Here is a 25,855-nt window from a genome sequence, read left to right as displayed (position 1 = left end):
ACTAAATGTTTGTTTACGATTGGTGAATGAGGTCCATAGAGAGTGAGCCATTTATTTTTACATATAAGCTTAGAGAATTTAAAATGGATGCTGTTGGTGATTCTTAAGATAGCTTAAAAGGATTCTTGGTAGGCTAAGTGAAAAAGTTCTTGTGAGTCCCTGAGGTAAAAGTAGTTGGTTCCTTTGGCATCACCATTCTGCCCACTGGAACTCAGGTTTTAATGGTACATTACTAATTGAATCATAAGGAAAGCAGTAGAAAACTACATAGTTATTGCTAAAACAAGGCTCTTTGAAAAACTTATTTGAAAACATGACTAACATAAATAAAAGAGCATGCAGCAAAATAAATATTTTTTTAATTGTCATTACATTGATATATGCACCAGTATACACGCACAGGTAGTCAAAATTCATGTCCACTTCCTTTCTATTCATGCCTTTAAAACCTTAAAACATTGTGTGAACATTTTGTTAACAAAGAGTTTAGGAGTGAGCCAATCATATAAGCTAAGAGACTTCAAAACACAAAATTATCCATGTTAAGTAAACATTTTGCATTAAGCTTCACGTTTTGACACATAAGAAGATGTGAACAAGTATATCTTTCTCAGTATCAAATTGAATTTGTGATTTTGTTTTCATGAAATCAGATCTAGTCATCAGCCCGAATTTCAAATGTTCAGTGTAAGGAATGGCTACTTATCAAAGCCAGATAAATAATAAAATGGGGAAAAAATGTATTATTAATTCATAATTCTTAACTATTTATTTAGATAGTATAATTACATATATATGAAATATCTGCAAATAGTACTTCCTAAATTATTAATACTATTTCTATTCAACTCTTCTGTACATGAAAGTAAAAGTCAAGTTAAACTTCCTTAGCAGATCAAAAAGTCCCTTGGGCAATGTTATGTGAACCTGCTGATGAGGCCAATGGTTAGTGGGAGTGTTCTAGTACTCAACCATCAGCCTCTTCTCCAAAAAAAATAAATAAAAGTAGTACGTTTGCTTTAAGACTTTCTGGTCTTTGGGTCTGATGATGTAAAGCTCATCTATTTCTGTGTCTAGACTGATGGTCAATGGTGTCTTGTGGCCAGCACAATACAACGAACAGATAAGAGTTGTTTGGTTTCATGGGACTTTCTAGAAGACCTGAAGCTCAAAATCAAAGTCTTCATTGGGATTTGGACTCAGGACCCCTTGGTTCGGAAGCCAAGCACTCAGCCTCCATGAGTTTAAAAGAGGCCAGGTATTTAAAAAATGGGTAAAAAACTGTGCAGAGTCAAAATCTTCGAATTGGACTGAAATCACATCAACTGAGTGTTCAATCATCTGAATATCCAGCTCCATCATGTACTTAATGAATTTACAACTATAATACAAATACTGCAATAGGAAAATACACATTTATTTTGTTAACATGTAAGTAATGTAATCTGTATATTAGTACCTGTTAACTTAGATAAATAAAGCAATTTATAAGCTTGATTTATTGTCTGGTTACCTGCTAGGTGGTAACATATATACATAGAAATGACAACCTATTTTAAACATGATAAATAATAAATATTGTCTTGATAAAACATAAAACAGAACACAGGATTGCTGTCGGAAATAAAGCTTCCCCTTTAAATAACTTTTTTTTTGTAAAAAAATATAATGATGCAAGAGAGATAGCTGTCAGTGTGCACAAATATAAAAAAAAAAAACAAAAAAAAAACACTTATAGTCTATTTTCATTCAAATGATTAAAACATAAAATGTACCATTATACTGTAACCATTACGCGTATGGGAAAAACATGAAAATTAAATTTAGATCTTTATAAAGTAGACCTCTCTGTTGTTTACTGTTCAGCACATTTGATCTCAAGAGTTTCTCTCCATAAGATGCAACAAACACAAAACACACCAAGGGTTATCACAATGCAAAGAAACAAAAAATATTCTGAACAAATGGGTAAGCTTAAATATTTGAGTAGTTCAGTTGTTAGTCCATGTTACGTAGTATATTCTACAACCTCTAGTTTAGAAGAAATAATATATGCCAGCCTAATCTCTTTTGACATTAGTGTTGGTACTAGAAATATTAGCAGTACATTTATGAAGTAGATCTATAGCTACATCAGAAATGATCTTAACCAACTGAATGACAATTTCGACTCAGCATCCTGCACTATCCAAATGCCTGTTGGCACATTTGCTCTGTAAAGCACTTCCCTCCTACTTTGAGGGTAAAAAGTGCATCCATGGTGAGAAAAATGTTTTGTATGCTGTTGCAACATTAAACATACATCAGTAAGATAAAAAAATTTATTTAACCAAAGAAATAAATTCAATGTGAATTTTGGCATTTGGCATTCAGGTTTAAACATGATATTAATTTATTCTATTAATTTTAAATTCAAATAAATTATGCTTACATTCATGTCAGTTAAAAAAAAACAAAAAACTGCTTACAATGTTTAGATCAGGTAAAGGTACCCCTTTCAGACCCTGTGATCTATGAACAGATGATGTAAGGCTCATGGCGGATGGTTAACTAGGGTGTCATGTGGCCAGCACAACGACCAAATGACTTTACTTTCACCAATGTAGGTCAGGTACCCATCAGAGTTGGGTGGACTCAAGGGGGATCTACCAATACCAATCGACAGTAAGATTCGATGTGCTCCAGCCAAGTGCTTTACCACTCTGCCACCAGGGCCCCTTACAATGTTTACGATGGATGAAAGTTTAGAACAGACAAATGTATACAATGGACAAATATAATTTAATGTTTTGCTCTTAAGTTATTTATATCAACACAACATCAACTAGAAAGTCGATTATTCAAAGCAGTGAAAGACATTGAAAGAACTAGAAAGCGTAATTTTTTGTTTCTAATATGGATGAGAAAAAATACATAATGCTGAAATATAATTATGATATGCACCTTGTAGAAATATGTTAAATCACATTTGCTTGCAGTTCTGCTTTAGACACAGGTACTTTGCAACAACTCAGCAATTTTTTTCCCGCAGTAGTCCGAGGCTTTCTTGGCTTCATAACTGAACAGGGCAAAGTTGAGGAAGCCATGAGGGAGATCATCAATGAGGTGAAGCTCAACGGGAACATCCAGTTTGCGTAGGCGCCGAGCAAAGCTGACAGAGTCATCTAGCAAGGGGTCAAGATGGCAGCCCTAGAGTGAACAAAAGGCGTAGGTTAGTGAAGTCTGATGACCTGAAAACTTAACTAAGAAACTGCATTTCTCTCATAGTGAAGGTTGTCATTCAGTGCTACACTAATATATTTAAAAAAAATTAATGCCATGTGTACTTTTTTGTGTCACATGGGCACATAATGAAAAGTAGTTATTTTTTTAACACTATTAGAAATGTAATTAGAGAATGGTACATCCTTATTAAGTGCAACATTAACACTAGACACAATCAGATGATGCAACACTTTCTATTCTGTACAAGTGAACTAAGGATATTAAGTTGAAATTCTGTGGGATTTTAGATTTTTAGAATACCCACAGCACTAGCTGTATCTGTTTTTGTTTTGTGAAGTAAAGGAGGTTTGTCAATGTACTGACCACATAGCACCAAGGAAACTTCACCAAGAGAATGTGTCAATGATAGTAAGATAATATTAGTAGATAAAATCAGGCCTTGACAAAAAGGCTGATGGATCCCACTTTTTTTCTCCATATATAAAATTTCCATTTTGTCAAACAAAATCCCAAAATTGGCCAATCACTGAATGAGTTCTATGAGGCCTTGTGAGTGTGAGGTGGAACTCAGTTTGTGTTCTTCTTTTTTTTTCTTTGAATAATTACAACTAGTTGACCGGCGGAGTATCATACTAGTAGCATATTAAATTAAACCATTTTATAACTTATAACAGATTTCCCACGGCCTCCTTATTTACCAGGAGCTCCTGGAAATCTGGAATTGCAAAATGTACGAAAAAGTCCTGGAAATTTCCGGAAATTATTAAAATCTTTTGAAAACTCATACAAATCTGAAATATATAGACAAAAATTGTCATTTTGGGATGTCATTCAATATGGAAAATGCCAATCCTACGCGTGATAAAAAAAAACAAAAACAAAAAACTGCATTATCACGTAATTGTGGAATCTGGTAAAAGAAGCTTCTCACGCCTCAAACTAATGAAGAATTACTTAAAGCTAACAATTCTCAAAGATAGATTGAAACATTTGGTAATTCTTGCTATTGAGCATGATCTATGTAGGAAACAGAATTCTTATGATATACTGTATGACTTCGCTACATGCAAGGCTCGTGTAGTAATTCTGTGCATAGTAAAGAATGAATAAAATGCAAAGGCGAATATATTTTCTTATACAAGCTCTTAATTTTCACTTATTATCCTTATCCCTACCCAAACTGGGCAGTGCCAAATCTGTTTCGCATTGGGCCCCACAATGGTTAAGTCTGGCCTTTTTTTTTCGCCTCTAAAATTATGTGGGGTAACTAGTCCGTCCGACATGCAGAAATAAAAGAGTGATCTTTCCATTACTTGGTGTCCAAACTCTTGAGTCATGAAGAGAATTATATAGATAGATAGATGTAAGCTCCAAAACATAATTTTATAGCTCAAAATCCTATTACTGCATTTTTTTCCTGTCTTTATGTATTTCTGTAGCTCAGAATGCTTACTATCACTTGGTAGATGGCGCTTCCAACTGACAAAGCTCATCCTCTATAGTAGCAAAAAGGGGATCTTAATGGGACTCTCTCAATTTGTGATAATTGGACTCAACATGTTGACATTGTGTTTATGTGTATGTGTTTGTTATTAGTTTGCAGAGTTATTCCCCTTGGTAAGAAAGTTCATATCAGAGTGTTGTGTGTAACCTCGTACTGTGAGGGTGTGTAAATAAATGGATTCTTGAATCTGGCGTTATAGTGTTGGCGTTGTATTATAGTGTAGCGTTTCTAGATTAACAAGTGATAGCAGAGCGTGTAAGTAAACGTATTTACTTAGTTGATCCTATTTAAAGTGATAATGGCTACAATAATTGAGATTCCATCCTTTTTGAAAGATATGTCTTATGAATTATATAAGAAAGAACTGCTAGCGTGGAATGAAATCACGGAGCTAAAAAAAGAGAAGAGAGCGATAGTCGTAGCCCTTTCATTACCACAAGGCAGTGAGTCAAGGATTAGAGAGAAGGTATTTGAGCAATTAGAGCTGTCGGAGCTCAAGTGTCAGGAAGGTTTCGAGAATCTTGACAAGAACTTGGCTAAAGACGACCTGGCAGACAGTATTGATAAATTTGATGATTTTGAAAACTTCAGGCAAAGGGAAAATCAATCCATACATGATTTTATTTCAGAGTTTGATACAAAGTATAGGAGATTAGAACAGAAATGAATGAAGATGTTACCTGAGATTCTGGCCTTCAAGCTGCTCAGAAAGGCAAGAATTACGCAAACTGAGAAGATGCTAGTTCTGACAGGTATGAACTTTGCTAATCGGGAGATGCTGTATGAAGAAGCAAAGGCATCTCTTAGAAAGTTCAAAGGAGAAGGTAGTAAAGGGAAACAGTTCGATGCCTGTATCAAACTTGAGCCGAGGTGTTTGTCTGAGAATGAGGAGTCTTTATGGGCGGCTGGCTACAAGAAACATGAACCGTTGAGCAGTTTGGGAAGACGAGGTGAACAACAGTTCAACCACAACAGACGTGAAAACTTCAAGAGCTTTGAAAGACGAGATAAAGAGCAGTTGAAATCTACCAGCAAGCCGAAAGTGGAACATCATGGAAGTAGACCATATAAAGGTGGAAGTCACTTTAGAGGTGAAGGTCAAGTCAGAAACATTGCTCGAGATCAGTTCTCTCAACCAAGAAAGAAAGGTTTAAACCCATTAGGCCGTGATGGAAATGTTTTGAGATGCTTATCTTGTGGGTCATATAGACATCTTTTGTCTAAATGCCCAGACAGCTGGGAGAATCTGACAGAAACGCTCAAAGTTGTAGAGGACGAAAAGGGAACTTGTCCGTTTACTGGAGACCACAGAGAGAAAGATTTCACAACGAGGTTATGAGGGCAGTGCACGCTCCAGTAGAGCGATGAATTTATTTTATGATTGACAGTGGTGGAGAAATTTGAGGCTGACCTGCTTCTAGAATGTGCACGAATTTTGAAGTTACACATGTGTAGTAGAGCTGATAGTATAGTTTGGACAATACTTCTTCAAGGTCACGGTCAGAGAGAATTATAATCATACTGTAGCTGACTGTGTGTGTGTGGAGACTATTTTCAGTTCCTGTCACTGAAAAAACAAAGTGAACACACCTGTGTCGAAATATTAGGCAGAATATTTGACTTAGTGACCTTTAATCTAGCGACCAGAAGGAAACATCTGTGTGTTAGTCTGAGACAATGTGAATCTATCTGCTCTAGCCACAAGTTTGCTGAGTATAGAGACATTGTTTTCCTTAACAACTGGCATTACTTTCTCGTATCGCCTTTGAGTCACTCTTGATACATACGATGTGTGTCAAGTTTAAAAACAGCAACAGAGCAGATTGTTAACAGTCCCCCCCCCCCCCCCAGTCTTGTTACCCCACCACATTTGATCAGACTGCAGAGCATTGTCAATATTTCTTTACCCCACTACATTTAATCATCTTTGTGTGGGAAGAACGTTTTTTTGAACCTGGGCGTATGAGACTATGTGTATTTCTGGTTAGTGCCTACACCACCAACAGAAAGATGCTATCTACACTTGCCACTGTTACCATCAACGTGACCAGCAGAGAATACAGAAACAGTGAAGAAACAAGGTGACAGTACAAGTCTTTTGGTGGGGCAGCTTACCACCATAACATCATCAGAACAATTGACTCCATTCATGGCGTCTTTTAAGCCTTACATTCTTAGGCTGTATGGCTCCATACCTAGTGTTTCACCCCCCCCCCCCCCCCATCCTCAGGACATTTTATTTTATTCCAAGTCTTATCAACCAAATGTCGACAACCCATTTGACTCCATTCTATGTGCACAGTTTGACAGTCAAATAGTCTTCAACTTACAGCCAATGTTTGACCAAATACGAAGGTACACGACTCGCAGTGATGAGTGACCAAGGCCCTGCATTACCAGACACCAAATAAGAATGCTGATCAGTTAAGATGGGCACATAAAGAAGACTGGCTGAAATCTGGGTGTTTCTTATTAACAATCATTTGTATATTGTGCAACATTATGTACCGTATTATTTTGCTCTCATTGTTATTATACTAGTTCTTGGTTTTAGTTTCGCTTCACACTAGTACTTTGCTTACGTTTCTCTGATACCTGTTCTTTTGTTTTCATTATGTTCAAATTTTGATTAGATTTCTTTAATGAACACACACTGTCAGAAGACGTAATACAATTTAATTATTGCTCTCCAGAATACTCCTCTTACCATTTGACATATACTACTCAAATCTATCCATTTACATGTGCAGGTCTAATATCATGTCATTTTATTATATGTCATTGATGCTCGTAGCCTACACTATTACATTATGCACACATAAAATTTATTATTTTGATTAGTTAAAACTTTTGCTGTACAAGTTTTATTGAATGTAGGCCTAATGCTAAGGCAACTCTGAACATACTAGACAGTGCTACATTTCTTTTTTAAAGTTGCCATTTTTTTTGTTTTTCTTTATTCTCACTCTACACATTCTCCTTGATGTTTGAGAAGATTGAATTGTATTTAGTAGACAAAGACACTTCCAAAGTTTTCTTTTTTAAAAGTTATAATTCGAGGTAGTCAGAGGTACTATCATCTAGTTTTGTTTCCTTATGTAGCCTATATGCTTAGTTTTACTTAGCCTTCAAAATGCAATGAAATAGAGAAAGAGAGGAAGATTTGAAAGAAAGAAAAAAAAAAGAAATTGTAATTAATGTTGACATTGTGTTTATGTGTATGTGTTTGTTATTAGTATGCAGAGTTATTCCCCTTGGTAAGAAAGTTCATATCAGAGTGTTGTGTGTAACCTCGTACTGTGAGGGTGTGTAAATAAATGGATTCTTGAATCTGGCGTTATAGTGTTGGCGTTGTATTATAGTGTAGCGTTTCTAGATTAACACAACATTCCAAAACTGGGCACTGGTGAAATAACTGAGTTGATTAACAGGCCATGGCATTGATGTGATAGACTGACAAAACCATTCTTACCACAATGCAAACCCTTGTCAGTCCTTTCAAGAGGTCATCAGGGGCCAGCAAGGGAGACATGTACGGATTCTTCACCACTGGAGCTTGACGCAGTTTGTGGAGGGGACTGTGACATGCGAAAGTTCTTTTGTCAAAATCTGAAGGTGACATTTCTGTCTGAGAAGAAAATATAAGCATTTGGACTTGGAAACAAAATATAAAAGAAACTGAATATAAAAATATGTTCATGAAAGCCCTAGCTGACTGACTCACCACCAATTATTCCACATGGGCAGGACGACAAAACATGAGCATTTAACCCATTATTACTTACTTCGTGCATAGAACAACTAAGCAACTTTGACAATCAAACTGATTTTTTTAATTCGCAGTTTGATCCCATAAATTTTCTATAAAGCCGGCAGTACTTCCATTTTAAGCTTTTCGTCGGAACTGGAATGTTCTTTTGATTCTAAAATTTAATGTTTGATTCTAACCATTACCTCTTCCTTTTCTTAAATACCTTGCTAATACTGTCGAAATAAACAAAAGCAATTAATAAACTAAATGATTTTTTTTTTTGAAAATGCAGAAGACTGGGGCATCTGTATGAAGTCGTTAGCATTTGAACTATTTTATTACAACTAGATCTCTAGAGATCAACATGCATTCTAATAAAAGGGCCTATTATAAGTTTATTAAAAAGCTTTTTGTATAATACTATTTTTAAAAAAAGGGGGGGGGGAGGCTGCGGTTATTTCTATCCTTGGAACACTGAAGTCAAGAGAGATTTATATAAAAACTCATATTATATGATAGAAAGTAACTTTTTTACTATTAGCTCATCAGCTTATAAGTAACTAAATTATATACAAATAGCAAAAATTTTGATTCATGATGGTGTGTCTAGCTTACCTTAATAAAATGTGGTAACTGAGTTTCTGATAAGTAGGCTGGTGAAGCTAAATAGGAACCAGAGTGACTCTTTGAATTCAATACTGGTGCTGAGCCACATCTCAAAATTTTAGGAGAGGGTTCTGATGAGCTAACTTCTAAGCTGCTGGCAGGCTGTGGTAGAGAAGATTCTGAAGCAGTGCTGAGTGGGTCCATTGGAGATTCAGATGAAAGAATATTAGGTCTAAAAGACCTCTTCAGTTTTAATGTGTTGGGCGGTTTGACTTGTTGCTGTCCTTGTGATGCTTTTGGAACTGAGTTTACTTGGGCACTGTCGCTGTCTTCTACTTCTCTGCTGACCTCTCTGTCTGATGTCATGTCCTGAGGATGGTCTAAGTTCTCGGTGTCAACCTCTGTGTCCATGAGAATGTTATGAGATGGGTATACTCCCTCACTATTGACAACTCTGTTTGATGTGAAATTTATTTGGCTCTCTATACAACACACAGGTGGTTCTACTCTACAACAGTTCAATTGTTCACAGATGTTATCAATTTGTTCCATCCCATTATAAGGAACTGCTTCTCCTTGGCTTTGAATCTTCTCTAATGGAAATGACGGCTCTGGTATAACATTTTCTCCATTTGGTTCATTCAGAATAGAGCATTCTACAGGTGAGGAGTCCAAACCCTCTAGGGCATCTCTAAGTAACTGTTTATTTTCTTCTGGGAGGTCAGCAATCATGTCAGGTGTGACCTCACCACTAGAAAGACCACCAGCACATATGAATGCTTTATCTTCTTTGGACTGATCACTGACTTCAGCCACAGTGGAGCAAGGAGCTTCAATGTCTTTAGTTTGTTGGATTTCACAGCCTTCTTTTGGTTCTGAATGTTGATTGGTGGTAGATACAGGATGCAGTTCTGTGATGAGAACTGGGTGTGATTCTGTAGTGAAAGAAGAAACTGGTGTTGTCATTGGAATAGTACAAGGCTCTGTGAGGAGAGATGCATGGGGCTTGGTAATGAGAGTAGGCTGTGGTTCAGTGTGGACAGTACTCTGATGTTCTATATTAGAGTCTGAGTGTAAATCTGTGGTAGGTATAGAATATGGTTCTGAGGTGATAACAGTACTTGACACTGCCAAGTCAGAATGTTCTATATTGAAATCTAAGTGCGGCTTATTTGTGACATCAGTCTGTGGTAATGTGGTGAAAATGACATGTGGACCTGTGATGGACACAATGGAAGAAGTTGTTCGATCCTCTTCACCTCCTTGTACATCTTCCTCTACATTTAACCCATCAGCGGTTGCAAGTACCTCTGTCTCAATTTTGTGTGTGTTATCATTAACTACTTCTTGTGGTTGGCATCCACATTCTTCATCCAGCTCCCCAATGCGACGTTCCAGAGGAGAGAAAGGTGTGGACAGTGCAGTGGCATAGCTCACTGACGTGTCAACCAATGAGGATGAAGAGGCTGCTGAGGTCAACATCTCCTCAGCTGGCAAACTGCTATTGTTAATGCCAACCTCATCGTTGTTCTTATCAGTTAAAATGTTTAAGTCAGAGGCACTACTAGCCATGGGCAGCTGGCTAGAAAAAGTGACAGCAATAGAACTTTTCGATCTTTGGAGTCCATTTTTCTCTAGATCATTTTCTTCTCTAGGGGATGTATTGTTGAAACTACTTATTTCATTGGAAGAGCTGGGCTCTGAGTGCAGTGATACAGGGGAGGAGTGTGTTGCAATGATGTGCTTCCGAGACTTTTTAGCCTGGAACTTTGGGAAGTTGGACAAGACATTTTGCGAAGTGGGCATGAATGAGGCCAAGCTGCTAAACAAGCTGTGTGCACTCTCCATCATAAGCTTAGCTCTCTGCTGAAGACCATCAAGATTAAAAGAGTTGACTGTATCCTTCTGGGAACAACCTTGATTAAGAGCTGTGTGAGGTGGCACTGTGCTGCCAACCTTTGAACCAGCTGGGAAAACGCAGCTTCCATCATTAACCAGCTGAGAAAATATTTCGGTGTCACTTTGCCGTCTGACATCACTGACTTGTCTGGGCAGACTGTCATCAACGCTTCTCATATTAAACATGCTTTCACTCTTCTGAAACCCCATTTTCATCGGCTGCCCCGGGGTACTTTTCTGGATTTCGGAAAATTCAGAGAGAGTGTCTGCTTCAGAAGTGCAAGGAGTGACTGGGTCATGGAAGCCATCACGGCTTCTATTTTCATCCACAATGAGCCAGTCATTGTCATGGGTCTCATATGTTCCAAACTGAATGCGAGTCAAGCTCTTCTGGGAATGAACATCATCCATTTTGGGAGTGGACAGAGGGTGTTCCTCATTTACTCCAGCGTAAGCTAGAAAATAAAATAATGACATTGAGAATTATGATTAAACAATTTGAATACTAAAACTTCCTTCTTACTTTAAGTAGTCGAATGTTCTAAAGCAGAGCAGCCTTTGAAAAAGGCAGAGAAGCCTATCACTTGTGTTTATTTTATTAGTTCAGAGCAACTTCATGGAAAATGGAAAGAAGAAGCACTCACTTGGTGACTGATTCATAGAATTAACTTTTTTTTTTCTTAAAAAGACATCAAATCAATTGTTCAAAATATTTTGCTTACTGCTATTAAGAGGTTGGATACATCTGTACTGATTAGGGGTGCACTGGACAGCTATAAAATATAGTAATTAACTAGTGGTTTGTATAGCAAAAGGTCACACGTGTAGGTGTGCCTTTTATAGTCCAGCCTCATAACTGAGATGTGTCTCCAAGTAAAATAACTCCACCAATTTAAAGGTGTAAATTAAAGTCCATCCTCTAACTGAGATTTATTTCCAAGTAAGCTAACTCATCACCTGGTTACCTCTGTAGAAGTGTGGCTTTAAGTCCAGCCCCCTAATTAAGATTTACTACAAGTAAACAAAATCAGTTCACTCATAAGGTGTGACCTGTAGACAGTGTCAACATATTGAATTTACAAATTACGTCTGTCCCATCTGTAAATGTGGTCACTTGTCTACCTATGAACTCAATTTGATGAACTAAACAAATAAAGGGGGGGGGGCATTGTTCATCTCTACTTCTGTGGATATATGCGCACGGCAAGACAGACATCTGGTCAGAGTGATAAAGTTAAGGAATATAACATGTTAACTAACCCACTCATAGGTCAAGAGAAACAAATTTTTTAAAAATGTGCCAGTCATTGCTGCTATAAATGTAATGTGTATTTAAAATGTAAAGTTTCATTTCTGTTTAAATTAACATGCCTTGTACTATGGTGTACTTTTCACTATCCGGCCAAGTATCCTGCAGTGATATTCGGCTGGAGCCAAATAAGGTTTGATAGCAATAAGACTGCCAGATTTTTGTCTGGAGCTGGAGCTACTATCCATTGCCACATTAGTACTGAAACATGGGCCTTTGTGAATTCAACTAAGTTAATCAACAAAGATCTTATAAAGGAGATAAGCACAACGCAACACAAATCAGAAGATTCTATTCTATTTTATCATAATATAATGAGTACTTTACTTTTTCAATGTTGTAATACTATTCATAATATAAACTTATTTACCAGCAAGACATCGAGACACTAGTCCAACAGGCAAGATAGGATCCAAAAGGCTCAGAAGCCTGGCAGGTGAGGGTGTGTACCTAACCACAGTGCAGGGATAAACACAAACCACAGAGTCAGGGGATCTGATGCCAAAGGAAGCGGCCCTCATGGCAGTGGCAATGGCCAGATTCCCGCCAGCACTGTCACCAACTATGAGTATTTTTTCTCCACTTGAGCCTAAAAATAAAAGAATAATGTAAAAAAACAATATTTGCAAAAAAACTATTTAAAAAAATAATAAATTATCATAGTTATGTGCTCCTTCAAGTTTTAATTTGCAATAAAAGTTAAAAAGCCAGCTTCAATGTACATAGTACAACTATAGATATTACAACATTTAATTAGCACAGCAATATACTGATATAACCAACATTGGTACACAGGTTAATGTAAAAGATAACATAAAATCACCTTTGTAAGTCAAAGTGTTGACAGTAACCATACAACTTTCAAATTGTATCCATCTTGATCAACTAATAGCTACTATTATTAAACTAATAGCTCTACATCAGAAGTCAAGTGTTAGTCAAATATTTCCTTATAGCTATACTGATTTGGATGTACTGAAATCAAATGTAGACTATATCATTGACTTAAAATCTCTTCCACACAGCAATCATACAATTACAGTGAGACTAAGATTGCTTCAATAGTTAGTCAATGTGAACATAACTGGCTTCTTACTTATACTTACTATACAGATGTTGTCTCTAAAATAGCCTATTGTATACTCCGGGGATGCCCAAAATACAGCCCGCAGGACAAATCTACCTTTCATTTTTTGAGAGCTCTCAATCTTTCTTAGATGGATTTCAGTCTATGGTATACTAATATATATTAGTTGTATCCCAGTGAAGACTGGTATTTTGAACTTGATTTTTTTTATTTTTAAAGAGCGCCTGAATCCATCCACCTCTAATGGGCACCTGACATATGTATGAGAAGTAAAGGCAGTTAGCCATTGAGCTGGCCATAGAAACAGAAGAGTTTTACATCTTCTGCCCCCATAGGTCGCAAAGTCAGAAAGGGTAACTTAACTTTATCATAGGTCACAATATCAGAAAGGATAACTTTACTTTCTCATAGGTCGCAATGTCAGAAAGGGTAACTTTACTTTCTCATAGGTCACAATGTCAGAAAGGGTAACTTTATTCTATTATAGGTCACAATGTCAGAAAGGGTAACTTTATCATAGGTCGCAATGTCAGAAAGGGTAACTTTACTTTCTTAATTACACACCATGATTAATGAAATCATTTTAAAAGCACAGCAGTCTGCAGCAGTTATTTCTTCTAGTTGTTCTTGAAATTCAAGTTCAAATCTTGTTAAAAGCAAACTTACCAAGTTGATGACAGTTGCTCACAGCCCAAGCATAGGCGTAGAAGCATTCCTCTAGAGCTCTAGGGAATGGGTATTCTGGAGCCAAAGAGTAATCCACTGAGAGGATGGGGACGTCCACAGTCCATGCCCACTCCCTCAAGTAGACCTGCAGGAAATAAACAGAAAAAATTAGTGTTTGAAATATGGACAATTTGAAAGGACAGAAAATTATAAGATAATTCAAATTTCAACAACCTCTTTAAAAAAATTATGACAAAATGATATTGCAACAGGCTAATGACCATTATGAATAGTATTATTATTGCTTTTTCTTGCACATCTTCACCACTCCTATTGCTTGCTTATTGCCCTTTGCGGGACAAAGGGTTATCTGGGAGAAGATTTCTGTTCTGACTTTAGGTGGTTAGCAAACACAACTCAGCCGACATCAAATCTATTCCTACTCTACATGGATAATGAGTTCGATGCCAGCCCACCCCACATGCTACCAGAAGTAATCAAGAAAGAAATGACATTATCAGCATAAGTTTTATTCAGAACAAGATTGGTAAGTAAATCTTAAACCATTTCATAGACAAATCACATGCATAACTGTATAAAAATTAAGAATGTTTTGAGTTTTAATTTATTTTGAATGGTAAGAAAGGCTGCTATAAAAAAAGCTAATTAAAAGAATAAAATAATATTCAGATACTGCAAAATTATAATGGTGATGGAGCTTCAGAAATCATATATGTAACTTTCCAAAACTAAAATGTAAATATATCTTAAGAATAAGCTCACTTCATGTGATTTGGATGACTGAGCAACAAATCCACCACCATGGATATGGATAACAAGTCCAGCAGCTTTTGGTTTGGCAGCAGGAGGGGACATGACTTTTAAACTTTTCCTGAAAGCATGCTGGGAAATATATATAGGTCAGTGAACATTGAGAACATAAGTTTTAGGGATGGCAGAAATCTAATGCTGGGTGAAATTGGTAATTAAAAAAAAATGAATAATAACCACGAAAATAATAAATAAATGTAGCTTGATGTTTAAAAAACATTTATAGTAATAAAATGTACATGGAGATAAGCTAAGCTAATTTTATTGGTTCAAACAAGCTAAAATGTTATAGGGGGCACAGTGGCTGTGTGCTAACACGCCTGGCTTCCAAACCAGGGGTCCCAGGTTCAAATCCTGGTTAAGACTGGGATTTTTAATTTTGGGATTTTAGCTAATGGGAATCTGACACTAGTTGTGAAAAGTATAGGCCGATGTGCTGGCCATGACACCCTTAAACAGATACCTTTAGATCATCTGCCCTATAGATTGCAAGGTCTGAAAGGGGAACTTTTTTTTAAATTAAAATGTTATAAATGTACATTTCTTTAAAAAAGTTATTTTAAGTTATAACTTTAACAAAATGAATATGGCTTCAAAAAATCAATCATCACTTAATAATGCTGTAAACATCCTTCTTTTCTGCTTCAGATTTAGTACATTGACAAATAAACTGATTTGTGAAAACATAATGACTAAAAAAATATAGTTCTGCTTTCTTGATGCCATTTTTTAAATTTCTAAATTCATTTTTTTTTTTAATTTCTAATCATAAGTAAAATAATGTGATGATGAAAAAAAAAAAAGCATCAGTTCAATGAAATTTTTTAACTCAGGTAAGGGGGGGGGGGGAGCTTATAAAACAAATTTTTTATTTAAAAATAAAATGGCATCTGTCATTGGTTGGAGAAAATGACACACTGGTAACAGAAATGGGCTTTTCATCAACTGCACCCTCCAAATAAAACATAATATTTAAAGAAAATAAATTAATTAAAAAAAAGAGAAGCATATATTCCATGAAAAAAAAAATGTTTAGGATATGTCAGGAAGTGCTAGTTCAAACATTGACAGGTTGCTTAAGACAGTTTAATAAAGCATATTCGAGATAACTGCTTCACCTGTCCATCTCTTAACTGTGCAGAGATGAGCCTGACATAAACATGGCCAGGACCAGTGTGGGCACATGGAGGTGTGATGTCCACTGTATCTGAGCCATCAGCCAGTGGGAGCTTAAATGAGTCTGGCCCTAGTGTTATCACTTCATTCACATCAACTGAGGGGCAAACAAACATTGGCAGTTGCTGTGGAAAGTAATGGAAACAATTAAGTTGATTTAATGTCTATGTCAAGAGGCAGCTGTATAAAATAAGGATAAATGGGCTAGAGAGTGTAAATTAAAATTTGAAGGTACTAAGATGTACTAAGAAAGAGATTTTAACATTGAACTAGAGATGTAGAATATCCATGAGTCCAGTATGACTGGAAAAAGTAGTTGCCTAGTGGGTATACTATTTAAATCTACATAAAAATTCCTTATGATAGCCCAGGGATAAAATAAATGTAGTTAAATCTTGGTGGATTTTTCTACAAGATGTTCAATGAAGTACATTGCTGGTAGTCTTAAAAAAATGTGTACATTGCCGGGAGTCTAAAAAAATGTGTACATTGCTGGGAATCTAAAAAAAATGTGTATCATCTCATGCACTCTAGCAGCAGACCATGAGAAAGTGGATACCCCAGTCATGAATGGTCATACCCCATCTAGGACAGTTGCTCCACCAAGCACCACTGTCAAAGACCAATGATTGCCTTTTTTACTGTCCACATTAACAATAATCAAAACATTCTTTTGTGTATGTGTTGTCTTGCCATTTTTATGATCAGAATGGATTTTTACGACACCCCGGAGTTCAACTAACTCTAATGAGTACCTCACGATAGTTGGGGAAAAAAAAGGTGGATGATTGTGCTGACAACCTCAATAACTGTGGGCCATAGTAACAGATTACCTTTACATTATCTGCCCTATAAATCACAAAGTCTGAAAGGGAACTTTTCTTACAACTTTAATGGAGCACAGGCAGCTTGGAAGAATCCTTCTAGTATCTTTCAATCTTATCTTATATAATACAGACGTTACTTCAAAAAAGAAGATGATTACGTCCTTACGTCAATGGTTTATATAACACCTAGCAATCCAAATCATGTGACATATACTCAGTTATACTGCCCGGTATACATAGATTTTTGTCATTATACAAAGAGACTCCATTTAATTTTAATTTTATGGTGGCCAAAGATCTTCCATCTTCAGCCAGACTTTTTCTTTGAACAAAGATGCATCAAAGAATACTGTGCAACCTACACAAATTTTAAAAACTATTTACTACGGTTATTTGTGAGGTCAAGTCAATCCATGAGAGGATTTATGGAAAAGCTCAGTTCCTTTACAAACTGAAACTCTGGTTTAATGTGGGCTAGTTGAGTGTAACTATCAGAACAAATACTAATTAGCTAATGCAGCTATTCTCATCCAAAAACAAAAACATGCTAAAATGTAAAAAATATTTTAAAAAAATGGAAACTTTTTTTTTTAACATTCCCCATCAAAATACTTACAATCTTGAGTTCAATATTTACTGGTTCTTTAGAATCTCACATGACCAGCATGAAAAAAGTGCATTAGGTTAAGTTATTGAAAAGGAAATACTTACACGCATGACCGGAGATTCAGAAAAACCCCAGAATGCTTTGCAAAACTTGATGTCTGCTGTTCTTGTGACCTTGACAACCTTATGAAAAGGGACAATTTATAGAACTAAAAGAAAAAAAAAAAAAAGCTAAAAATATTACTGAAATAAATAAATAAATATATTTAAAATTCTTTCATCTAAGATTAAGAGAAAATAAAAACCAATTTTAAATAATAAAATGGTGAGATGATGTATCTTTCTCCATTGATATCAGTATATCTGCAGCATTTAGTCAGTTTTGATCAGAAGGACACAGTCATTGATCAGTGGTATCACAAACGAGTCACAAAGTGAATTTTGTACCTCTCTAAATCTAAAGGAAGCACCAGTCGCTGCTGCTCTGATTGAGATGTAAAATTTCATAATTTCTGGGCCTTGGAGATGCAAAATTTTATAATTGAGGATTTCAGAGCCTGCTAGATGTAAAATTTCCCACTTGATAATTCTGGTCCTGTTTAGGTTAGTTGTGTGGGAACTGCCAACTTTTAACAGAATTGTTGACAAAAACCTGGCTTTAAAATCATTGCAAGTCTGTATGATACCTGCTAGCTCTTGTCTATATTTTAAAGCTGAAATAGTGGAAAGTAACATTTTTACAAGTAGCTTAATGAAATGGCATACTCATACACAATCTACTAGATCTACCTGTTGTGCTCGGAGCTCAGGATCCAGGAAGTACTTTCCACTGTTGAAAACAGAAGAAGCCACTTGCATCATCTGTGACGTCTCCAAATATCCCTCAGAGTAGGAGGCCATGGCAATAGCCAACACTTGTACAGGCTTATACATGGAGTCACAAAACTGAAGGAGGAAAAATCTTATAGTGATGCCTTCAGAAAAAAAAAAACAACTAAAAATTTCCAGCAACCAAGTTCTCTCAGACAGAGTAGAGACAGAGCTGGGCAGATAAACCAAGTTTTTTTTTAGTTCAAATCGCCAAGAAAGCTGGAATATCTTCTTCTTATAAATTGCAGAATTTACTTCAAAAGAGAAGATAATATGTTTTATCCACATATTAATTCAGTCATGCATGTTAACTAAGGGACATAAGTCATGGTTTTCCTGGCTGATTTTTTGAAAAAAAAACAACAGTAGATTGATAAAACAAAAAACCCAAAACCTTGACATGTGAAGTACACTTTTCTAATATTCAAAAAGATAAACATTTTCACTATTTAGTAAAAGTTCAAAATGATAAGAATTAAGAAAATGGAAGTTTAAACAAATAGGGTTCTGAAAATGATAAGTTGAAAAAAAAGGCTAAAAACTATTCACCCATAGTTACGCTTACTCTATCCTATTAAATTATAATATTGCTGTTAATGTTATCCATCCTCTGTCCTAACCTAGACAAAAAAATTAAATGATAACTCTAGATTCAGCTTGTGGTTGTATGTTTATAACTTCATACAGTTAAACTCTCAAGCTTTCAAAAGAGTGCTAATCACTTTTTAAAATATTTTATAGATATTATTAATTACTTGTGAACATATACATTCAATTTGCTATAGAGGAGAGTGAATGTGGAATCAGATTCCAGACATGTATTTCATTACCCTGTCAACTCATTATTCATTGCATGACATACCTTGATCTCTAGATTGAGCTACGGAGAATTGCAGAAGATGTAAATGTAAGTTCCCACTTCAGACCTTGAGATCTATGGGGCAGATGATGTAAAGGTCATCTGTTTCTGTGACCCACCGCTAACGAGGGTGTCATGTGGCCAACTGCCTTTACTTTTCCCCCTAACTAATGTCAGGTATCCATCAGAATCGGGTGGAATCAGAGGCGCCCAAAGTTCCCGAAATTAAAAATCCCAGTCTTCAGAAGCCAAGTGCTCTACTGCTCAGCCACAGCAGAAGATGTAAACAAAGATGTATTCTTAAAATAGGGCAGCCAGTGAAGATTTTTCCAAAAATATTATAGGAAAGAGATAATGTCAAATTGAACACAATTTTTACAATCAGTGCCCTATTGTTTCCTACTTGAATGTGATGTAGAAGAAGATACAGGAACTCTGTGATAAAATGATACCTTGAACTCCAATTAGTTAACACAATGTATAATACAAATAGAAATAGAATAACAAACAGTTCTACAACTTTTATAGAAATCTAGCAACCTTCAGTTTATGGAAGTTACTAGAAGTACGCACCAGCTACACCTGTGGATTTGTTCCAAGGCTTTACATTGTTTATCAATATATATTTATACTATTGTTATAAACCTGGTGGTGACACAGATGGGGGTAGTGCTGTGTGTGTTTTTAGCCTACACAAGGCCAGTGCTAGACGAGCAGTAAACTGTGTTGAGTGAGAGTGCACAGGAGTTTGGGAAGGATCTGTATTGAGGCAAGTCACCTCAAATGTAATCATGTGATCAACCAGAATGGTCGAGTGACATTCTATCCGGTTCTAGAATGCCTATAGGGACCCTATATAAGAGCGAAGGTGTCAGAGTCAAGTCACTTCACGTTACCTCCCAATTCCACAAATACAAGTCAAAGTCAGAGTCAAGAACAAGCATGATAAAAAGTCGGTCGAGAACAGAGAATCAGGTACAAGTCCAGGAAGAGGTGGAGAGTTAGTGGAGTCTGATACAGCATTACAGAATACTGGTGAAGTTTTTGTACAGTCAGTGTTACGTTGCTGTCAATTGTACAGTATTGGCTGTAATTTATTGGACATTAAAGTGTTTGGAGCCCTGAGTTGTCAAGTTCTTTGAATTAATAGTGTCATGTGGGCCAGTTTGCAGAGAGCCTGGATAGTGAGAAATGTTACACTTAATTAATAGTAGAGGATTTCTCAACAAAACATGATTGAAGATGCATACATGTAGTGTACAAACCTGGAAACCAAGACACCTTCCATAGAAAGGTTCCTGGCACAGTGTCTCAACATCAAGTACAAGCTGGTCTGCTACTGTATTGTTTAATCTGTCCTCATCTGCAAACAGTTCCCCCTCTTGGCAGTAGTTGATTAGTTTCAGAGAATAATACAATACCCCTCTTAGTTGACCCAGAGCAGAAACATAGCTGAAATATGAAATGCATTTCACAAATATTTTTATATTGCAGAGAAGTTATCACAAGATAAAGCATAAAACTGAGAAGATTTTACCGAAAGCTGTCATATACATTCTCACGTTTTTCTAAAGATTAAGAGTTGTAAAACAAATTGCATTAAAAACCAAATAGAAAATTTGTAATGAATTTCAAATGCAGTGTGGTTGAATAATCAAAATCAACACTAGCCTTGCAGATGTTTTGCATAAATGCTAGAAAATCTTACTTGAAGATTAATGCAGCTCTCTGATGTTACAATTGGGATTTTTCTTTTAAATTTAAGTGATCAATAAATGTTAAGTTTACAATAACTGTACATTCTAGCAAAAAAGAAAAAAAAAGCTCAATCAAAATCATTTTTGTTTTTTAATATTAAATTCATTTGAAGACCTATTTTCTAATAAAAAAAAAATACATTGAAATTTAACAAATATGTGAAGTCTATTTTTCCTAGTTGTGGTATCAGATTAAGAGCTACACAAAAATTTAAGTAGAGACTACAAACAAGCAAAAGAAAAATTACTTTTTAAAAAACAAAGCTAATCTGAGGGAAAGAGTTGCCAATTACTGCCATCTATATGAAAATTTCAGGGTTTAACTCCTTTTCAGCTAGATAAAACACAATTAATTAATTAATACTAATTCATAAATCTAATTGGTTAGTTTTTGGATTGATTCATGTATATTGTCATCAACTATGAATAATTATGCAAAATTTCAAATTGTTCAGACAATGGAAAAAGGGAGGAAAAAAAATGTGCCAAAATGTAATTATAAGGGGATTAAATCCATAAATATATCAACATATCTCATTAAGTAGCATTTATTTCCCTTACTTTGATATCATACAAATTAATTAATCACGAATAATTATTTAACTAATTGGCAAGTTCTTTTAATTGATTCATGTCTTGTCATGTGCAATGTATAATTGTGCAAAGTTTAAACTTGATCCAAAAATGGGGAATGGGAGAAAAAAACATGTTCAAACTTTTTACCAGACAGACAGAGTTTATAAAATTTGATATAAGCTTTGTAAAAAGAAAAAAAAAAACAATACCACAGCAATCATTGCACACAGTAGCAACACAAAAGGTGATATATTAATATTTGAAAACTGAATCTAAAACTTAACATTTAAGTTTTAGAAAAGAAAAGGGGGGAGGGTCATACTAATTAATAGCATAAAAATAAGCTTTCTAAATATTTTAAAGTTTACATTTTATGCCTATTAGTCTGTTTGACCATCGCAAGGCTTGCGAATCTTGAGCCCTAACTGTAGAATTAGAGAGGAGGATCCTAGCCATGGAATCAAGATGCTTTAGAAAGATCCACGGTATCACCTACAAAGACTGCATCACAAATGAGGAAATCCACAACAAAATCACCATGGAATGGGGCCCTTTGATGACTTGCTGACATCAGTCAGAAAATGTACGCTTAAATCGTATGGCTATATCAGAAGGTACTCAGGGCTTGCAAAGACCTTTTCTAGCCTATTCTAGACTGGAAGTCTCCTAAGTCTTAAGTTAAGACGGTTAAGTCCTAAGTTAAGTTAAAAGTATAAAAAATTTTCAAAATTTTAAATAAACAAATAACAAACTTGACAAACCTTTCAAGCTCTTTGGCGTAGAGCTTCTTGCGAAACAAAATAGAATCTCTGACTGAAGTAATATATTTGCACAGCTGTAACAAGTGCAAGCAACACTTAGTCACTACTTTTAAAAGGCTACGATAACCATTTCCTTTGACAGACTCAGAAAAATCATAGCTGCACAAAGTTAAATGTTTACAAAGTTCGAAATAACTTGGTTCGATGCCGATATCCAGATATTCGTAAAGAAGACTGAATGTCAGATGAAATTTTGCATGGTGACTGTGTTTTCCATTTTGAAAATAATTTATGTTATTCAACGCTATTGACTTGAGTTCTCGTGATAAAGTTGAAAATACTCTTTCGGGTTTTTCAGGTGAATCCATTATTGTTATAGAGTTATATTGTCATCCATTTTTTTACTCTAAAATATAAACTTCCGGCTCTCAATAGTTGTTGCAAATATTTTTTAGAATCATTTCCCTTAGATAAGGATTTCCTTTTTTTTTTTTTTCCTTACCTCTTCAACTCGTATCTTCGTGGAAACTTGGAAACTATAATTGATGTAAAATGTTTTACAGGTTTCGGATGTTCCTTCAGAGCTGAAGTTAATTTACTTCCTAGTCCAAACCTCCCGCAGGACGACGGGGGATGGCAGAGGGTAGGGTATGAAACTGGAACCATTGATTCCAGGAGTCCGAACGATATAGTCCAGCGCGCATTTCGCACGGATCTCGAAAAGGGCTCTAAAAATTTCCTAGAGATTCGACAGTTCATATCTCGTTGGGAAAAGAATGACTAGCTACACTGGGAAAAACTCTAGTTTGACCGTTTTAATTTTTCTAAGTATGAAAAGAAATCAATTTAAATTTGGAGAACTAAAAATAGGCCTTTATATTGAACAGATTGTAGATTATAAGATTATATTATAATTATGTCTTCTGGTGTTTCCAAATTCATTCAATAGTTTAATCATAGGCATATGCGTCCTCTAAGTCTAGATATTATTCTTTCTAAAGGGGGGGGGGGGGGTAAAAAGGTAAATGTTCCTTTTTTTAAAATCTAACATTCATTAGTTCTTAAGAGAAAAAATAATCGCTCTATTAGTTGAATAAAGGAGGTAGGCCCCTATTGTCTTATTTAAAAAGTATTTTTTTTTCTTGTTCTAACATAAAAGTAGGCTACTGCGCCTGTGGAGTTGTTGTTTTTTCCTACTGTAATAATACTTCAGGACAGATTGATAAAAAAGTAAAGAAACAATAATTAAAGTTTACACAATAAACCCAATAAACCATAAAAATGCATTAAAAAAACTAACTATCTTCTTTATTTTGTCCTAAGAATTGAATCTAAGGCTCTTGAAACTCTGGCCTATAGGCCTAGAAGCTTGCTCCCATCTGTCTGTCTTCCATCACTGCCAGTGCAATGAACTCTGTCCCTATAGGCACCCCAACGTGTTTGTTTTTTTTTTTTATATAGCCTACCTATCGACCCAATCGTCTCCTCTAACGACCGTTTCCACCCGAGCGCCACGGTGAGACTGAAATGCATTGCCCGGGAAACTCAAAGTATAAAATACACAAGAAAGACAAAAAAGATAAAGGCACATTTCAGAATATTCCATAGTACACTAGAACTAATTCGTACTAGTGTTCCTACAAGAGCGTGGAACGGGTGGCCTGAATCAAATTTCTTCACCTTCATCTATCCCTTCGTCTGTTGGACCGTTGGAGCACAACGGAAGAATTGTCGACCGTCTTTTTCTATTCCTCTCTGTCTTTTGCCTTGGATAGAACATCTTTCAATGGCAGGCCCGTCCATTCTTTTATGTTACCTTACCGTCGCATTCTCTGTCTGCCTCTTCCAAACCCTAACGCCTAAGTAAACCCTAACCCTATGCATAAACGTGCGTACAACATATATATATATACATATATATATATATATAATAATAAAAAAAGCAGTGTTTCTCAACCTTCGACGAAATAAACAACAACAAAAAACAAAAACAAAAAAAACACAAAAAAACAGTCATGTTAAGGCCTTTCTCTTGATAGCTCGGGGGTCTGCCGCAGCGCAGCAAGCTTAAAATTCCTCAGTGGGGTTCGAGTCGAAGCCCCGACGCCAAAAGCGTTTTCTTGCATCATTCACTGCAGAAACGCATTCTCCTGACATTTACAGCTAATTATTATCAGTGGCGTTGGGGGCGAAGCCCCGACGCCATAAAAGTTTTCTTGCATTTTTCACTGCAGAAAAGCATTCTCCTGACATCTATAACTCATTATTCATCCTATTTAAAAAGGACTTTTTGAATAATGTTTTACTTGAAAAATATTCTAATATGAATTTATAGGCCCTTACAACATTGCAAATAAAACGATTTGAAGATACCCCACATATTTGGATTAATGCTTTGAGGATCGCAGGCGAAAAAAAATATTCGAAAAATAATATTTTTAAAACAAAAAAAAGCTCATTTGTAAGTGACATATTTTGTTGGATAGGCATGTTTGTAACTTTGTTTTGTTACAGAACTGTAATTCAAAGTTCTAAACAGAAAAATTTGGAAGTGGGAGGAGAAATTTAAGTGTACGAATTAGATTCTACTCTATATTTTGATTTTGCATTTTTAGGATTCAAGCATAAATTGTGAGCTATAGTCCCAAATTTATTTAACTAGTAAAATATCAGATTGAGTAAAGGTTGGAAAAAGGCGACTAGGAAAGAACATTTGGGTTCAGAACTCATCTCAATCGTTATTCTTATATTGAAAAATTTCGTATGAATTCTAAATTTTCCAAAGCAAAGTCTTTCTTAAAAATTCATGTGAAATTACATAAACTCTGTAGCCATATTTGACTATTCTGTTTTAAAACCTCATGTTTTCGTCTGGAAAGGGGAGATGGCGGTAGAGTGAAAACGATTAATTAATAATCGCTCCTTTTTTTATAAATTCTGCTAATGATTGCATTTGGCATTAAAGAATAGGGGTGGGGCGACTCGATATAAGAATTTAATTTATAGCATATATAAATTATATTAGTGACATTTTTTTAAATTTTGTAAATTCTTAACTATAATACAAAAAGAAAAAGTATTTGTTCGTCCGATGGGCGGAAGGCAATTGCATGTATCGACACTCCCGCCTGGTACAACCCTTTTTCATTTTATATTTACTAATGATAAAATATGAGATTAGAGTAAGTGTGCGACATAATATACAAATTGGTTAAATCACATATCAATACGTAGCTTATATTTTATAGATATTCAACTAATTTTGTTCACAAACTATGATTTCTCCATTAAAATAGGACCGCCCCCCCCCCCACTCAGAGGGCTATATAATAGAGTGGGGAGGGCAGTAGATGCAATCACTCCCCCCCCCTTACCCCACCGAATCGGCCAAAATATCAGAAGGGGAGCGACGTACATCATATACATTTAAGACTGAAAAAAAAGGGGGGGGGGGGGGCAAATGAGTGTCCGAAACTCGTTTTTAAATATTTTGCCATTATCTCACGCCATGATGTCAAAATGCAGGGGCCCTTCAAGAGATCAAG

General features: G+C 35.7%; 1 protein-coding gene across 3 annotated transcripts; it reads right to left on the bottom strand.

The window, feature by feature from the left end:
• Positions 1-341: 341 nt before the first annotated feature.
• Positions 342-22,744, bottom strand: LOC106058325 (hormone-sensitive lipase-like). Of its 3 annotated transcripts, none has more exons than XM_013215716.2 (11): positions 22,311-22,743; positions 20,482-20,668; positions 18,277-18,432; positions 17,593-17,670; positions 15,997-16,179; positions 14,831-14,950; positions 14,048-14,192; positions 12,665-12,883; positions 9,096-11,440; positions 8,202-8,357; positions 342-3,189 (listed from the first exon to the last, which is right to left on the bottom strand). In XM_013215716.2, the coding sequence occupies exons 1-11, from the start codon at positions 22,676-22,678 to the stop codon at positions 2,986-2,988; spliced, it is 4,161 nt and encodes a 1,386-aa protein (XP_013071170.2). In that variant the 5' UTR covers positions 22,679-22,743; the 3' UTR covers positions 342-2,985. The 3 variants fall into 3 exon arrangements, 2 of the variants coding, with proteins under 2 accessions (XP_013071170.2, XP_013071171.2); XR_008774584.1 differs by having other exon boundaries at positions 3,050-3,189; positions 8,202-8,353; positions 22,311-22,744; XM_013215717.2 differs by lacking the exons at positions 20,482-20,668; positions 22,311-22,743 and having other exon boundaries at positions 17,593-17,696; positions 18,277-18,416.
• Positions 22,745-25,855: the final 3,111 nt, after the last annotated feature.

The sequence above is a fragment of the Biomphalaria glabrata genome, chromosome 14 (genome assembly GCF_947242115.1).
Source record: "Biomphalaria glabrata chromosome 14, xgBioGlab47.1, whole genome shotgun sequence".
NCBI lineage: Eukaryota > Metazoa > Mollusca > Gastropoda > Planorbidae > Biomphalaria > Biomphalaria glabrata.
Note: the sequence above shows the minus strand (reverse complement) of the source record. Positions and strands in the feature narration are given on the sequence as shown.